This window comes from Misgurnus anguillicaudatus, chromosome 17 (genome assembly GCF_027580225.2).
Source record: "Misgurnus anguillicaudatus chromosome 17, ASM2758022v2, whole genome shotgun sequence".
NCBI lineage: Eukaryota > Metazoa > Chordata > Actinopteri > Cypriniformes > Cobitidae > Misgurnus > Misgurnus anguillicaudatus.
This window is the reverse complement of record NC_073353.2, coordinates 38743562-38762189: the sequence shown is the minus strand read 5'-3', so window position 1 is coordinate 38762189 and position 18628 is coordinate 38743562. Positions and strand designations below refer to the sequence as shown.

Sequence of the window (18628 nt, the reverse complement as noted above, 5' to 3'; positions counted from 1 at the left end):
AATATATATATATATATATATTGAAATATAGAAAACAATGACCAAAAAATATATATACATATATATTTGATGTATGAAGTAATGTGAATTTTATTTAACACTAAATTATTTGACATTAAGGCTTAAGATGTTAACATGTTGGAGAAAGTATCTGGTTTGTCTATATAAGCTTATCCGTAATTAATACATTTCACTGGATCACTTTGCATTAATATCAGCTATAGAGACTAAAAAATGAATGTGTTTCTGATGTGAGGATTTTAAAATGCATGATGCTTCATGGATCACAAATTATATTATGCACAAAGAAAATGAAGTGTAATACAACACGAAATTCTGTTTCATAACATTTGTAATGATTGTAGCGTAAGTTTACTAAAATAGATTAAACATTTTGGTCTCGTGTATACCTGCATCTTTCTGCAGGCTAATTACATTTCAGTCTGTAGGACAAATTCAAGCTTGTTTGGTGATCTCCTTTCAGATGATCTGCCTTCAGGCCTTCAGAAACCTCCTGTCTGACAAACATTACATGTAAAGCACAGAACCTGCAGCTACATGCACCTTTGCCCTCCAGATACGCCTCACACCATGGAAATGTATTGGAAAAATGAAAATTATTACTTTACTGCGTCTATCCAAATCCATATGATTTCCTTTCTGCTGTGTAGAAAGACAAATAGAGATACTGTCATGAAGGGAAGCAACAAGTACTGTAGGGTATAAATAGTCTGAATGGAATTGAAGTCATGCACCAACAATCTTCTGCAAACATCTGGTTTAAGGTCATGTTTGTAAAAACTTGTGTTGTAACGTCTGTTTTACCCGTGTGAACACAGAGCTCATGTGATTTACTTGCTGACAATGTAAACACAACAGTTTGATGTTCGTCATCATTTTGGTTTTTGGCAGCATCACGCTCACTCTCTTTACAGATTTGATCTGATAGGCTTTGTAAGATCCTCATGATTATTTTAATCATGCTAATAATTCTGCAAGGCCTGATGAGATGTTAGTGTTTAATCTGAAGATGCAGACGAGGGAGGGAGGTTCTCATGGACAAAGATCATCCCAGCTGTTAATGACAAGTCCAAACAGAGATCCTCACTTTACTGAAGAGAAGAACTGAGGACAATATGAGGACTGCTTGTGTAAAACACACAATGACAATGATTTTAACTTTAATATGATAACAATTGCTTGGATGAAATCGAAGAAACAAGCTGTATTTGATCACAGGGTGGGTTTCTTTAGGGTTGGGCATTGTTTAGAAATTAATTTCAAATGACTTTTAAATCCCTGAATAGATTAGAAGAGCGCTCAGGTCACAGGGGTTTGGGTCACTTTAGATAAAAACATCTGTCAACTGAATGAATGAATGAAGGAATGAAAGTGTCATTGAGGTTGTGAAAAAAGTGAAAAATGACTGCTTTCAACTGTGCATAACCCATAAACATATACACAAAACGGGCTCTTTCAAGAAACAATATGTATTTAGCATCAAATCAATCATTTTAATGTAATGTTTATATATTTATTGATTTAAATGTAATTTTATGGACTAGGGTAAAAGAAAAATTTCTCCAATTTACCCCAAAGTCTTTTCAATGGAGTCACACATCAGTTTCATAATCAATAGATCAAATGATCAAAAGTCTTTATTTTAAAAGTGCAGTGTGTACATTTTAGTAGCATCTAGTGGTGAAGTTGCGAATTGCAACCAACGGCTCAGTCCACTGCTCACCCCTCGCTTTTGAAACGCATAGAGAATCCGACACCGGAAAAACACGTCATCAATGGAGACGACTTAGTAAAAAAGTTTGTCCCATTAGCGCTTCTTTAGAAACATGGCGGCACAAAATGGCGACTTCCATGTAACGGGACCCTCAGTGTATGTAGACAAAAACGTCTCATTCTAAGGCAGTGCTTCTCAAATAGTGGGGCGGGACCCCCAGGGGGGGCTCGCGAGACCCCTGGGAAAATACTTTTTCAGGAAGTGATTTTTTTTGCACCGTCGCTTAAAGACATTACACCCCAATCACGCTGATAAGCCGCTTGAGTTTTTTATTATTATTTATTGATTATATTTAATTTAATTTTTCAGTATCAAATGGTCTTGATAAGGATTGATTTTTTTTCAGGCAAATTAATGCATTTTTAAGTCTTTTCTGTTACAGACTAAAAAACAATGTTAATAAAGTTATTCTTTGTTGTAAGTTGATCGATATTTCTTTTTTTGTGTTTTCTTTAATGTTAATAAGGATACAATGTTTTGCAGATGTGCAATTTTATAGACAAATTACACTATTTACAGGCACGGCGGAGAGTTGGGGGGGGGCGCGAAATGTTTACTTCTTTCTAGGGGGGGCGTGACAGAAAATAATTGAGAAGCACTGTTCTAAGGTAATAAAAACACACCAGTTTATTATAAAAAGGTCTTTATACACCCCTGATAATATAGTTTTGTATATTATTTTGCATTTCTGTCAAGAGATCCTTCTAAAAATTACACACTGCACCTTTAATAAACTGTTTTTGACATTTTATGACATATTTGCATAATTCGTTCAAATTAATCATGAAATGAGTTTGTTTTGTCACAAAATGTGTGTTTAAATTCCTATTCTGGCCATTTCAATGCAACATCTTGTGGGGGTGAGCGATTCAATTCAAATCCACGCGCTATTGAAAAGAAGCCAATTGTTAAAATGCAAATTTAATCCTGGTTTTCTTCTCCCCCAGTGTGAAGTGAAATGAAGTGAGACGTGAAGCCATCAATCAAGACATCATGGATTGTGTTTCAGTGAGATGTTGTCCACGATAGCCCCCACAGAAGAACTTCAGTCACTTCACCCAACCAACCACATGTGGGATTTTAGTTGTGAGAGAAGAGACACGAGACGAGAGAGAGAGAGAGAGAGAGAGAGAGAGAGAGAGAGAGAGAGAGAGACGTGCTGCAGAAGTTTGGCTTGGACTCTTTGCTGGATGCATAAGCACAGGAAAAGCAGACAGTAGAGATTATAATATAACCCAACAGAGATATAGAGACTGATATCTTGATCTCAAACATGAAATATTTCACCTGGATCAGTGCTCTGTCATTGTTGTTGTGTTTTTCTCTGGGATCTACACAATACAGGTATGTCTTCACTTTCATGCTAAAAGTTAATGAGCCTCAACATTTCTGTATTGTCTTCTTCTGTCATAACACCCAATCGTTTGCTCTTTCACGGCTCCAATGAATTCTCATTTCTTTTTTATTTGGCATAGAGTTATGAAAAAATCTGATGTGTGCAGACTAACTGCAAATCTAATGACAGTTCTTCAGATCTTTCGTGAAGATGTGATTGCCATGATTGTGTTTCGACTGTGGTGTTAATATAATTGTGATTGTGATGTAGTTGTATATTGTTAGTGTCATGTGATAGTTGAGGTCTGTTTTTTAGGAAAAGTATTTGAGAAGCAGAAGTCTTCTTCTTTTGCATTGCATTGTGTTTGGTTGCATAGCAGTCTAAAAACCTGAAACAATCAGATGTTATGAATGCTCTTCAAATGGTCATTTCTGTAGTTCTGCAGTGAGTATTGTATTTATTCTATGATTTAACTTGAGTTTAATGAATAAATCACAGAATCTTGCAGTCAAATATTTCTGTATAATTACTGCTAAACTGTGCAATGTGCAAAACATTTGTGACCATAGCAGTCTTTTTACTGGAGGAAATATTTGCTTTTTATATTCTGTATAGCACTCATATTACAACAGAGATTACAGGGTGCTTCACAAAAACTAATTCTGTTCCCCTAACCCTATAAGTATATAAAACACAGAGTTTTTAATGTATTATATCTGAACAGGCTACGGTCAGTATTTACATCTCAACAGTTGTTTATTTGTTGCGGTATGTTACCGTTTTAACCCAGTGGGACGTGTGATGGGAAAGTTAGCAGCTACTTTTGGCAAAGTGTTAATAAGCAGTGGCCACCTGTTTGAGCTTCTGAAGATTCGGTAAGGAGAGTTTATTTCTGTCAGTTCACACCCTGACTCGGTCTCTCTGGTGCCCTGTCCAGATTTAGGTATCAACATGACAAGCATGCAGAATTATAAACATCTGGTGCGAATTTGAAACCATTAGAGAGAAGATGTTGATTGAGAAAGTCTTCATTTCTAATGTGAGCGATTGTTGCACACCAGAGATTACATTAAATCTGATTGTGTCACCTTAAAGGTTTAATAAAGTTTAAGAGAATTTTTAAAATAATCAAACCAGATCAAAGACATTAACATCTGATTAAAACCCGTCAAATCTCAAAGAAAAAACTTATTCAGCTCAATTTCATAGTGTGCTATATTTTTCCACCTGCTCAGTTACCTCTACACAAATCAAAACTGAATTAAAAATGTTACGAATGATAACCTCAGTTGCCTGGGAAGGGAACGAGACACTGAATCTTATTTTCATACTTCTGGCCAAGGCTTTGAACCGGTTCACGGAACGAAAACGAAAACTTTTTTTTGCAAGGAACAGAAACGAAACCAGAAACTTTAAAAAATATATGTTCTGGAACAGAATCGTTTATTTAAAATAATGGTTACCGGTTAATACCGTAATTTTTTTGTTCTATGACAAGATTTCTGTCTAATATGACTTGGTGAAGTTCACTTCTGGTCGTCGTTGACTCATCGGAGAAATGAGAAGCTTGCCACCAGCAAGTAGCCTAACTTACTCAAGCCCAAGTCTCTAATGCTCGATCGTAAGACGGAAATATTGTAGGCTACTAAGTATCTCAAGATGTTTGTTTTTTACTAATTAGTGGTGTAACAGATCGCAGTTGATTATGATCCGTACAGATCACGACCCACGGTTCGGCTCGCATGCGATTTGCAGATTAATACACAAATTTAAATAGGGTGAAAGTAGATCATTTGCACGTGTTTCAAAGGCTTGAAAATGTTAATGCTTAAGTGATTTTAAATAATTTAACCGCAAAAAGGCTCTAAAGTGAACAATTTTCTGTATGCACAGACCCACATGAATGTGTCGGTCCAACTCCAATCAAACGTGATTATCCCTTCAAAGATCAGAACTCTTGATGTATAAACTTGAGAGAGAGTTGCGCTACTGTGCCTCATACTGTAGTTTATATTTGGCGAATAAAGCACTGAAAAACAACCTAATTTTCACTTTATGTGGAGCGCCGTTTGGAATTCGTCCTCCGTCTGTGTGTGTGCGCGTGTTTAATTGCACTCAAAAGAGCATACACGGAGAGACGCGTTTCAAAAAGCAAACAATCTTTTTGTTCTTGACAGGACACATACAAACAAAATGATTAGGGATGCACCGATATGGAAATTTTGGCCGATACCAATAACTCTTTAAATTTGGGGGCCGATAACCGATATCTATAGGCCGATAAATATTCATATTATTTTCACAATGAAAAACTCCCAGACCGCAGAGATCTTGTATTTGCGCTAGACTAGCATACTCTTCTTAAGCCCGCAACACGTGTCATCTTCGTGCTATGTCACAGAAAGCACCAAACAAAACTCCACATGGCCAGCAATGAGCAAGTGAAGTGGTTCAACAAACCAAAATAATCCATAATTTATCGGCTTTCATTTATTGGCCTAATTTTGCTATAAGACCGATAACCGATAATATTAAAAATAAGCAGTTATCGGCCGATAATGATATGTCGGCCAATATATCGTGCATCCCTAAAAATGATCTCAAAATACCACAGTGTTTCTTTTTCTAATAAAAACATTTGTTTAAGTTGTTTGCCAATAAACGGCATGGCAGAAATTGTCCTTAATTCATGTGTAATGCTGAAACAAATATAGGCATGTCAGAATTACAGTCATGCGGCTTACATAATGTAACCTTTTTTAAAGTTGATGACGAGATAGAGACTTAAGGAAAATTATGTAGAATAATAATTTAAGTTTAATGTCCTAAAGATCAGCCTACTTATTTGTATGTCCCAAAGCAGACATGGAACGTTATTAACCGGTTCAGGAACTTTATTTATTTGTTCTAACCGGTTCAGGTTAGTCAAATTTAGGGTTGAACCTAAAACCGGAAACGTAAAATACTGTTTCTGTTCGGAACGAACCAATTGGGGAAAAAATCTAGTTCAAAGCCCTGCTTCTGCCATACCTGTACACCTGCTTCGGCATATGCCAGATAAAGTGGGCGTTCCTTTTCATCTTTTAATGCTGTCTGGAATCCACCTTTGACATCACGCCCAACCATTGGTTGAATTTGATATACATATTGCGGTGTCGTCACGCTGTAGCTCTCTGATGCTCTCTGATTGTGTATTGAATGGCTGCACATGCTAAACAGTCTAGTTGATATCTACATGCTGGAATATTGTTATTGTATCAAAATACATTTTTAAAGTAATCTCACCTCATCCTATACATTTCCACCCAAAGGCAAAGAAGAGAAATCCCATCTCGGAGTCTGGCAGGTGTGTGTCGCTATGGCAGCAGGCTGGAGTGTTGTTATGGATGGAAGAGAAACAGTAAAGGTCATTGTGAAGGTAAATGATGAGGCATTATTTCAGATTCATTACTCTGTAAAGGCTTCAGAAGTCAATATAATGTGACCACCAGCTAAAATCCACATCCAACATACATAGCCTGCTGTATAAGGCACACTAAGGTCTGTGTGTACAGGTTTAACTACAGAACCTAAGAGATATACTTGATATATTTCCGTTTTTAACTGTAGTCTGTTGAACAGAATTCCTGACTTATGATTTATTAATCATTGTATAAACATTGTGCAAATACCCCAACCAGAAGCAAATGTGATATCTTGATTCTGTATGTTTCTTTAAAGCCACACAGAAGTACAGGGGAAGTCTGGGAGACACGGATGTCGGCTCTGGTTTTCCAGACATGTAGAGTTTTTGTGGTGTGTCTCTGAACTTAACTCTAAATGGTTTCCTTTACTAATATATCACTACGGTTGAATGTTTTACCAGCCCAGTGTGACCCGGCATGCAAACATGGCGAGTGTGTCGGTCCAAATAAATGCAAGTGTTTCCCCGGATACACTGGAAAAACATGCAGTCAAGGTCTGTACGGCTGAACATCAGCATGATTTATATTTATAATCTTTGTATTGGTCTGCACATACTGCACCATATTATTTGAAAATATTGGAAGTGAAATACAATGAAAAAAAGTACTTTTGTCTTGTTTTCAGTAAAAAATATCTAAAAATTCTTAAATTAAGATGTATTTTCTTTGATTAACAAAATGACCTGGGAAAATAAGTCTACTTTTTAAACAAAAAATATCAAATTTAAGTGCATTTGTGCTTAAAACAAGCAAAAAATATCTGCCAATGGAATAAGAACAAATTTCTTGAATAAAGTGTTTATGAAAAAAGTAAACTTATTTCAAGAATTTTTTTTCTTATTCCATTGGCAGATTTCTTTTGCTTGTTTTAAGCACTAATTTACTTAAAGTTTATATTTTTTGTAGGGATGCACCGATAGGATTTTTTGGGCCATTGCCGATACCGATTTAAACACTTGTATACAAAACTATACAGTTGGTCTATTAGCTAGTTTATTTCTGCATCAAATTATTTTTACTGAACATGGATTGATCTAATTAACATTTAACTGACCAACATAATAAGAGAGGCACCAATTAAGCTAAAACAAATATAATAAGACAGCACAACAACCTTCAAATATGATTTTTTTTTTCATTTATTTTATTAACAACTTTAACTCTTTTTTTTTTTTTAACATATAATGGATTTCTTTATGCAGTTAATTAATAAACAATCGGTATCGGCCTTTCTCGTGCTATTGCCGATATGCCGATGGTTTCAAATTCATCAAAAATTGGCCGATAAATATCGGCGGCCGATACATCGGTGCATCACTAATTTTTTGTCTAAAAACTAGACTTATTTTCCTAGGTCAATTTGCTTATCAAGAAAATACATCTTAATTTATGAATTTTTAGATAGTTTTACTGAAAACAAGACAAAAATACTAGGTAAGAGAGTCATTTTTTGCTAAATGCATTTTCATTTAACAGTATAGGCTACACACTAAAAAAAGCATTTGGCCAAAAGTTAGAAACCCAAAACCCTCTGCATTGTAATTGAACCTATGCTGGGTTGTTTCAACCTATTGTTGTTTCAAAGATAAACATTTTCTGGATTAATTTAACCCAAACGGCTGGGTTGAAAATAATCAAGCATTATTTTTTACTGCACAAATGTTTAAAAATGTTGGGTCTCTTCATGCTTAACCTGTATTTTTCCACATTTCAGATTAATAGTAATTTATCAAACTGTGAAATAGCACACAAAAGTAACTTGTGTTGTCATACAAAAATCCAAAATAAATGATGTTGTTTTAATGATATTTTATCATCTTCAGTTTAGTCACCCTTAGTCTAAAATTAGCAGAAATCTCCTCTTGTCAATTTATCAAGCAGCATCTCCATGTCTCACAGTGAGATGATTTATAAACATTACTGAAGAAGTTCTGAGCTCATACTGGCTCATTTTGTTTTCAGATTTTTTCAAACGTATGCCTTTATATCAAAATCAGATGAGGTCTATGTTTAGTATATTATTCTGCATGGCCATTGACTGTATTTTTCTGAATGTTGTCATCTTCTCCATCAGATCTCAATGAGTGCGGTGTAAAGCCACGGCCCTGTGAGCATCGCTGTATGAACACATTTGGTAGTTACATGTGTTACTGTTTAAACGGCTTCATGTTGATGCCTGACGGCTCCTGCACCAGTGAGTAACCCTCCTGTCATCTGTCTCAACTGCATGTCATTGCATTACTGTCCTCTGTTTAGTAGAGATAAGATCTTATTCATACTACAACCATTTAAAGTAAAATATTATACATATCAGTCAATACAACTTACGAAGATCTCACTGAGCTATACAGGAGCACATAAGTCATACAACAGATATATGTGTAAGAAATAAACTGAAGTGTATGTCAGAGCGATGAGGGAGAATCTTCATTTTTGGGTGAACTATTAGATGAATATGTCTCTAAAGCACTAAAGTGTTATGTGTCCTTCAGATTCGAGAACATGCACGCTGGCTCACTGTCAGTACGGTTGTGAAGAAGTTCAGGGTGAGATTCGATGTCTCTGCCCGTCTGCTGGTCTTCAGCTGGGACCTGATGGAAAGACGTGTGTGGGTAAGAACATGACACAATCTCTCATCCCAAACCTACGGAGCAGTGATATCACTCAATAATCATCATCATCATCATCATCATCATTAACAAGAATACAGAAATTAATCCTAGATCATGTTTTTCTTGGTTTGCTCAGCTTGCAAATATATTAAACTGTTTATTTAAGTCATTAGGTATGAGAAGCCTAAAGAGGATCTCTTGTGTTTCTCTTTAGACATCGATGAATGTGAGACTGGGAAGCATCAATGTCCTTTAAATCGTCAGTGCACAAATACGTTTGGCAGCTATTACTGCAAGTGTCAGGGTGGTCATGACCTCAAATATGTCAACGGAAAATACGACTGTGTTGGTAAGAAAGTGCTTTTATATGACTGATAATAAAGTTTACTTTAGGTGGAAAGACAAAGCATTCATTATTTAAAGTGCATGAAATCAATAATAGTTTAGGTCAAGTTTGCTCTCACAAGGTGTTTAACTCCCAGTCTTTTTCAATAAAATTCTTTAAAATCATTTCTGCTTTGAAATGACATCTCTGTTTTGAATTGTCAGATGTGAATGAGTGTTTGACAGAGACACACAAGTGTAGTCCTCATGCTGAGTGCATCAATACTCCGGGATCTTACAGATGTAAATGCAGACCGGGCTTCCGCGGCAGCGGCTTCGATTGCTCAGGTAAGAGATTCAAACAATCTGCAGGACATTACTACAGTACAGATCAAATGTTTGGACCGAATTTATATTTTTCATGATCATAAAATATGATCTATATAGTGATCCTTTAGTAGCCTACTGTCCTATACAGTACGGCAAAAAATTCATTTCTCTGGCCAAAAATATGTTTTAAATATATGCTAAATACCTTTTGTAGAAAGTAAAGCTTAATTAAATATATTTTTGAGAATATATTTAGTTTTAGCCTTCATATATCAACATATATAGCAAAATGTATTTCAGGGGCAACAAATACATTTCTACAACCCATACAGCAAAAAAGATATTTTTCTGGCCAAAATATAAAAGTTTATAAAGTATATTTTTGCAGTTGAAAATATATTACATTTTAACCTTTTTAACCCTTTAACTGGCGCAGCCCTTTTTGAGTGGGGGGTTGGTGAAAAGGTGATATACACCTTTAAATTAATATAACTCTGGCATTTTTTTGTCTAGAAGCCTAATTTTGGTTTTAATTTTGGTAATTTTTGGTTTTAAAGAAGACACTTCAACGTTTTTTAGGGAAGTGTCTGGAGGTGAAAATATATTTTTTTTTAAAGTAGTTTACATTTATTTGTAATAAATAAAAATGCAATATAGTATAATTTTTAATACATAAAATTGTCAAAAAACTGAGGTTTGTGCTGTTTTGCTTTGAGGTTTGCTGCATACTTGTGTCACAAATGAATAAATTACAGTTACTGCATTATTATTACTGCTAAAAGGTTTTGAAATCTACATTCTTAGACCTTTCCAACAATATATAGTTTGTCGTGATAGATTAACATTTACATAGAAAATATTGAAATAAACGTAGGTTTCCCGCTCACGGGACAGCGCCAATTAGCGGGTTAAACCTGTTATGTTTACAGGTTATAACATAAACAAAGTTTTTCTTCCAATGCAACATGAATATAAAATGCTTTAAAACATGTTTATTTTTAAAATAGCCTTTATTTTAAAATATACAAAAAAATATTGGTTAAATTTTTTTTATATTTTAAAATTTATTTAAATTTGTATTCAAAAAATATATTTTTTGCCATATCCCAGCATGCACCTGTATGAGGTCTGTGATCTAGAGAAAGCAAAAATTTAAGATCTTCAAAAATTGTTTACCATTTCGAAACACTTCTTATGTATGTGACAACTTCAGTTTTATTTAAATAGTACAAATATAATATAAGTGTGTCTAAACATTTGACAGGCAGTGTACTGTATATGTTGTATATGAATATGATCTGACTCGGTTGTGTAAATACAGTGTTTGCATCTGACATTATAAAATAAAAAAGCTCTGAAAGAATGTGAAATGATCAGCAGATCCAAAAGTCATTTCCTCTAAAGAGCTTCTGAATGTCACAGATGTTACTTTGGGAAAACCTGAGATTGAAATCCCACCTGTGTAAATATCTGCAGACAGACAAAGTGAACGCAGCCCGTCCATGCAGTGGAATCACTGGAGATCTCTTCTTTATAAATCAATATCATGTAATTTTGGAAATCAAAGTTTAGTATTGTTTAGTTGCTTCACTTAGACAGGAGTGAGATTTCTGTTAAGATATATTTTGTAAAAAAAGCCCAGTGGTGTCTGTTGTCTCCTGTGAAGAAATCTCATTGGGTCAGATTGGACTCGGGTTGCCCCAAAGCCTAAATTTAACCTGAACTAAAAACGTTTTTCATGAAGTTATTTCAAGAGCAAATGAAGTGAACTACAACCTCTGAGCAATAAAATGAATTCCTCTGTGTGTTTATAGTCAAGCCGTTTTATCACAGATCGTGGGCTGATGATAAAGGCAGTGCTGATGGGTTTCTCAATGGTGAGAATGATTGGAAAATGCAGGCTAAACGTTTAATGGCTGTCTCTGCTGACCTTTATAAATGACATTATTGACAAAGATCTATATCATTTCTCTGATCTTAATGCATTGCAAATGTGACCCAATAACCTTTGACTCGCATGAAACAGCTTCCTTAATGCCAGTACACGCAGCCACATAATGCACGATGTGGCTTTAATGCAATGCTGTAATTGCATGAATCATATCAACACTGGTAAGTTGTGGAGTGTGAATTTGTTCATGGCTCTAAACTCAATCTTCAATCCAGTCTCTTAACAGGTTATGCTTTGCTTTTTCTGGTCTTCATACTTTAAACTTCATCATCGTTTCACAGCTATTCCTGATGTGCACGTAAAGCCCCGGATTCTGGGGGGCAAATCTGACAACACCATCCCAGAATCTGTGGTGACCGAAGCTCCGAGACTTCACCTGCAACCCTTCGATTATGACGGAGAGGTGTACATCGGTGCTCCAGTGGAAACCCCAAGAATTCCTGAGGAGGAGGAGGAGGAGGAGGAAGAGGAGGAGGAGGAGGAAGAGGACGACACTGAAAACCAGCTGGAGGGTGAGGAGCTGAACCCCAGAGGCGATGTGTTCTATGAGTGACTCTCACCCAAAAATAATCCGTCCTCTTCATACAGTACTGTCGACAAGGCGGCTGCTATTTAAAGTGCATATTTACTGATCCTTAAGAATGCAAGTAATGTGCTGACGCTGGACATACCAGAGTATAATTTAGTTTATATGCATCGGAAAATACTTTTTGGCTGAACTTATTGAAGCAGAAATGCATTTTAAAATACATCAGCAAGCAACAATTACAGTGCCAGATACAGTAAGAGCTTTATAAGCAACAAAGAGTCAAACCTTCAATCTTCTAAATATTAGCCAAGTTTCCAACCACTGACAGGAGCTTTGTTACGCTGCCAACACACACAAACACACACACACACACACACACATGCTGGTTTCCATGTTTTGTGGGGACATTCCATAGACGTAATGCATTTTATACTGTACAAACTGTATATATTAGACTCGTTTTTAGTTTCTCACTTAGTATTTTTGTCTTGTTTTCAGTAAAAATATCAAAAAAAGCTTTTTCTTGATGAGCAAAATGACCCAAGAAAATAAGTCTAGTTTTTAGACCAAAAATATCAACTTTAAGTGATTTTGAGCATAAAACAAGCAAAAAAATCTGCCAATGGGGTAAGCAAATTTTTCTTGAATTTTTCTTGAATTTTGTGTTTAAGAAAAATTGATATTAAGTTGATATTTTTGGTCTAAAAACTTATTTTCTTCGGTCGTTTTGCTCATCAAGAAGAAGCATCTTAATTTAAGCATTTTTTTATATTTTTACTGAAAACAAGACAAAAATTCTAAGAACTTTTTTTCTTGAAAAACATTTTTGCAGTGTAGGTTTTTAAGCAGTTTTTTGCTTGTTTTAAGCACAAATGCACTAAAATGACATTTTTTCTTATTTTCTCAGGTCATTTTGCTCATCAAAAAATGCATCTTGAATTTTTAGATATTTGTACTTAAAGTAATTTTTGCAGTGTAGGGAATTTATTATTTTATTATTTTTTAACTTTCATTTAAACGTCCTCATTTGAAGAACTGATGTGTGATGTAGACTGAAGATCATCTAGATTAACATTTTTCAACTAACTATTAATGAGGTCTCAAGATGGCTTAAAATGATTAAAAAAATAAACTAAAATGAACTAAAAGATAAAGATATTTTAAGTGGGTTTTTATAATGAAAACACATCTTTGTATATTTTGTTGGTTATAAACTGTGAGGTGGGGCTTCAGATATTGTTGAGAACAATGCGAGTGAGCTTTAAATGGTTGAGGTCAACTGATCTAGAGACAGCTGTGCTACCAAAAGACAATTTCCTGTTTTATATACCGGTTCATTCAAACTTCTGTAGGCTATAGCATAAATGGTCACAATAGATAAAATATGAAAAAGGTATTTTATCAAAGACAGAGAAAAACAAAGAAATGAGGTCTGAATTCAGTTCAGGATGTTTAAACCCAACCGTTCCCACTACATTAAAGGGCTCCTATTATTGCCTTTTTACAAGATGTAAGTCAAGTGTGCTCAGAATGTGTCTGTGAAGTTTCAGCTCAAAATACCCCACAGATCATTTATAATAGCATGTCCAAAATGACCCTTTTTGGGTGGGAGCAAAATTGTGCTGTTTTAATGTCTGAACCATTAAATGCAAATGAGCTCCAGCTCCTCGCTCCCTTACAAACAGACAGTGAGCGCTTTCAGTTCAAATAGATCTGATTAATACAGTCTGAGAGAGTACAACTCGCTGAGGGTGGAAACTATGGTAATGTAGGACTGTAAGTGGGCGGGGCTTTATCTATGTGACCTCACATTGATAAGAGACTCAAAACAACATGTCTAATGAGCTTGCCTTTGTTTAATGGGGATTAAAAAACAAGGAGCGGGTGGATTTTTTTCATTGTAGGATGGTTTTGTTCACACACTGCCAACACACATTATGTCCAAATATTTTATAAAAGTGGATTTTGCATAATAAGTGCCCTTTAATCTACTGTAATGACATCTACAGCTGTACAGTATGGAGATGTATAGTAAATGTACTACAGACAAAGAGTCTTCGTTTACTCATTTCATCACTACATTTCAGCTTTTCCATAAGCGGAAAGAAGCTTTAATGGTGTTTACAGGAAACATTCTGGAGTGTCGAGGGAAATAATAGCTCATAAAATAACTTCTCATAACATTTAGGCATTTAACAGACACTTTTATCCAATGCAACTTACAAAAGTGAGGAAAACAACCAAGCGATTTGTCTTAGGGAGGCAATAATATAAAAATATCATCTCATGTGAGGAATAAAATCCTATGTAAAAAGAAAGCTGTCTGAAACATACATGCTTTCAGTATAAAACAATATCTTTTATTTATATTCACTAAAAGCAGTGTTTTGTTCTGTGGGGTCATGCTAACAAAAGCTGATCTCATACTGAAAGGCAAGAGATCAGTCAAGCTGTCAGAGAAGATGAATCTTCTGAACCTCTGTGACCTGTAGAAGAAAAACTTTCCTCCTTTAATCCTCACAGTCAAATATCTTCAGGACAAACACGTTACACTGAACATCACCATAAAAGTACACAAAAACGACAAACTGTGAAATATTCGAAACCTGAATGCCTTTCTGCTCTTCTCATTATGGAAGGAAAAATTTTTAGGCGGTTTTTGATGCTCTAAATCTCTCAACAAGACACAAAGCTGTAGAGCATCTTCCCTTCATGTTTGATATTGATAGAGATAAGGCAGGAGTAGACAAGCCCGAGACACACACATGAGCTCTGAGGAGAAAATTCCACGCTTGTGTTGAGATTATGAGGCAGGAAAGACCTAAAGCCTTTTATTAGCGTGCTGGAGAACAGCTGTTTGACGGTCCGAGACCCAATGTCTTTCATCAGTCAGGTAATCTTCTGGAAACTCCCCTCACCTCCTTCGGTTAGCCTGAGAACACGTCTGCTCTTCAGAAGCCAACATCAGAGACATAAAACTTCAGGCTAGTGGCCACACGCCGATCCAAAAACCTTCTTGATTCTCCAAATGTGCAGATACTTCACTATCAAACGTAAACTGTGCTTAAAAGAAATCGGGTATCTAAACACTTGAGTTTGGTGTCACAGCACAGCTGATCTGATCTACCAAAACCTGCAACATAAACTTAGAAGAAACTTTCACTCATCTGTCTGTCTGTTTCTTTGCATTGACAGTGACTGAAAATGCTTTTAATCTGCTGTGTGTTTCCTTTTATAATTCCAGATGAGTTTGGACCTGAATTCAGTCCAGAAGAGCCGAAGGAGATCCAAGCAGCTCCATTGAAGGAAAGTAAGAAGACTTCTATTTATCCTGCTTTTGTCTTTGGAAAAGATGATGCTGATTCTGTTGTGTTTATATGAATATGTTTGTTTGTGCAGGGTTTCTGACAGACTGTAACTTTGATCACGGGGCTTGTGAATGGGTTCAGGATATCGAGGACGATTTGGATTGGATGATTAAGTATAATGAAAACGGTACGTATTTACCTCGCATTTTAATTTAATTATGTTGCTTTGACATTGGGTAGAAAAGACCACACCAATGTATTTGTTATTTTTTTATTGTTTATTTAATAGTGACCATGTATATTCATGAACATTGTTGTAAATACACCATGTAAATATGCCAGAATTAGTTACAATTACTACTTTTCATCTGTAGTCCCTATAGGCAGAAAACATGACTAAGATCAACAATCATGTAACATTTATTCAAATGAAAAAATACACATAATAATGACATATAACAAAGCGAACAACAAAATACAACATACATAATGGCAATGGTTTATTACTGTCTGCCGTCAGAAAGACAGAAAAATCCATTCCACACTTTATCTTTATGATCATGACCAGGATAAATGGCGTGTAATGTTTGTTTTAGTGTACATATATTAACTCTCGAATAAAACTTTATTTAACACCATCAGTATGTTATTTGTGTTGTTGTTTTAGGATTGGACTACCACATGGCTCTCTATGGCCTTGTGGGCAACAGGAAAGAGAAAGCCAGAATGAATCTTCTACTGGATGATTACATGCGTCAGAGCAGCTTTTGTCTTAAATTTGATTATCGTATTTTGGGGCAGCATATGGGCGTCTTACGGGTGCTGTCGGACAGCAGTGCTTATGCCATTTGGGAGAGAAGGCAAAGTCTCAAACAGGATTGGCAGTCAGTGAATATCACAATAACCTGGACAGAAACAGCACCAGAGACGGTAAGACAATCCTGCATTTGCAGGTGGAACATTTCTACTAAAATGAACTGACTTGGTTACTTTAAAGGAACAGTATGTAAGAAATTTGTATCAATTAGTCATAAAATGGCCCTTATATGTCACTAGACATTAAGAAATCATTGTCATTTCAAATACTTATATCACTCACAACAGTGGTCTGGCCAGGATATTGTCATTTAAAAAGGGGAGTTGCAGCCCTCAACTGATGTTTATGTTGTCATTTTGTGTATTGGCCACCAGTTGTGTAATTGCAGTACCAGTTTTAGCCACAAGTTTTGTGATTGCAATACCAGTTTGGGCCACAATCCTACATACTGTTCCTTTAAAGGTGATGTATTTGTAACGTAATAGCAACATTTCGAAATATATTAGAATCGTGTGGATGGATTAATCATGGCAACACATTTTGAATGAAATGATTTTAGACTTTTTATCTTGTTTTCTCAGATCATCTTTGAAGCTGAACGTGGGAGATCAGTAACTGGTGAAATCGGGCTGGATAATGTGGTTCTGATCTCAGGACCCTGTTCAGATGATGAAACTGTCATCTTTTAATGACATCACTGATGACATTGTGTGTGTGTGTCCGTGTGTGTGTGTGTGTGTGTGTGTGTGTGTGTGTGTGTGTGTGTGTGTGCGTGCGTGCGTGTGTGAGTGTGCGTGCATGCGTGCATGCGTGTGTTCCTAATAACCTCTACAGCAACAAAAAAGTTGCTAAAAGGTGATAACATACAGTGAATAAGAGTTTTCTGACTCTGTTAAAAGACATTTTATATATGTGTTATGGATATTATGTTCTGAGGTTTTCTGATGGATTCCTTTCACTATTTGTATGATTATTATATAAACATTGTAACATTATAACAGCTGTACATTTGGCTTTAAAGTGGCATTACATTAAACTACTTTTAAGTGATTTACCATTTTTGTAGGCCTATGTCTGTTAATTTAACGGTTATCTGTTTTATAGAGGATTATTATTAATTATTAGTTAATAATAATCCTTAATAATCCTTAAACCACAAACTTCCCTTTAAAATGTTACATTCTTTTTCACATTTTGTCATGTCATGTTAAAAAACTCTTTGAGGACATAATGAGAACTACCGGTCACATTTACACACTGAAATGTGTTTATTTTAGTTGTAAATTAAGTTGCATAAATTAAAAAAGGCATTTCTTAAACATTACGTCCTGGTCATATTTCTGTCATAATAATTCAAATTTTTTCATTGTGACACACTCAAGACCCATATGGCAAAAATTTACAATATATTTATTTTTAAAATATATTTCAAAATATACAAACAATGGTCAGAAATATATGCACTGAAATATATTTTGAAATATGTTTACAAAAATGTATTTTTACCAATATATTTTTGGCCATTTTTTATATTTTAAAATATATTTTAAAAATAAATATATTGTAAAGTTTTTCTATTCACGTCGCATTGAAAGAAAAACTGTTTTTCACAAACCGGTAAACATAACAGATTTATTAACAGGTAGATTCAAATAAAATATATTTTGACTGCAAAAATATACTTATAATTTTATACTTTATACATACTTAAACATTTTATACTTAGATTCACATTTTATACATACTTTATTATTTAGGCCAGGAAAAATATATTTTTTGCAGTATGGGTTGTAAAATTAGAAATATACTTGTTGCCCCTGAAATACATTTTAAAATATATTTTAATATATGAAGGTTAAAACTAAATATATTTTCAAATTCAAAAATATATTTAATTAAGGTTAACTTTCTACAAAATGAATTTAGCATATATTTAAAACATTTTTTTTTTTTTTTTTGCCGTATGGGGACGATTTATCACATTTTATGTGTAATAACACATAATATAATAATATATAATAAATAACATAATAACACATTTGCTTTTACACGCAAATCTAGCTTTTATTGTACTCCGATTGGAGTTTGTCCTTATTAAGATCTCTAAAGAAAATAGATTTCATATATATCTATGTAGGTCTCTATGAAATGTAGCTAAATTC

General features: G+C 34.8%; 1 protein-coding gene across 3 annotated transcripts; it reads left to right on the top strand.

Moving 5' to 3' along the window:
• Window positions 1-2767: 2767 nt before the first annotated feature.
• On the top strand, window positions 2768-17764 carry egfl6 (EGF-like-domain, multiple 6). Of its 3 annotated transcripts, none has more exons than XM_055216491.2 (13): window positions 2768-3139; window positions 6443-6549; window positions 6997-7089; window positions 8670-8789; window positions 9088-9207; window positions 9422-9556; window positions 9757-9879; window positions 11676-11738; window positions 12094-12324; window positions 15586-15651; window positions 15741-15836; window positions 16317-16579; window positions 17048-17764. In XM_055216491.2, the coding sequence occupies exons 1-13, from the start codon at window positions 3069-3071 to the stop codon at window positions 17153-17155; spliced, it is 1596 nt and encodes a 531-aa protein (XP_055072466.2). In that variant the 5' UTR covers window positions 2768-3068; the 3' UTR covers window positions 17156-17764. The 3 variants fall into 3 exon arrangements, with proteins under 3 accessions (XP_055072466.2, XP_073710836.1, XP_073710837.1); XM_073854735.1 differs by having other exon boundaries at window positions 2769-3139; window positions 12094-12363; window positions 15592-15651; window positions 17048-17763; XM_073854736.1 differs by lacking the exon at window positions 11676-11738 and having other exon boundaries at window positions 2769-3139; window positions 12094-12363; window positions 15592-15651; window positions 17048-17763.
• Window positions 17765-18628: the final 864 nt, after the last annotated feature.

Excerpts from the sequence above, each read along its gene's own strand:
- egfl6 (XM_073854735.1), top strand. The coding sequence starts at position 3,069 with ATGAAATATTTCACCTGGATCAGTGCTCTGTCATTGTTGTTGTGTTTT. Across the intron at positions 6,550-6,996 it reads CAGTAAAGGTCATTGTGAAG|CCCAGTGTGACCCGGCATGC; the intron begins GTAAATGATGAG and ends ATGTTTTACCAG. Across the intron at positions 7,090-8,669 it reads TGGAAAAACATGCAGTCAAG|ATCTCAATGAGTGCGGTGTA; the intron begins GTCTGTACGGCT and ends CTTCTCCATCAG.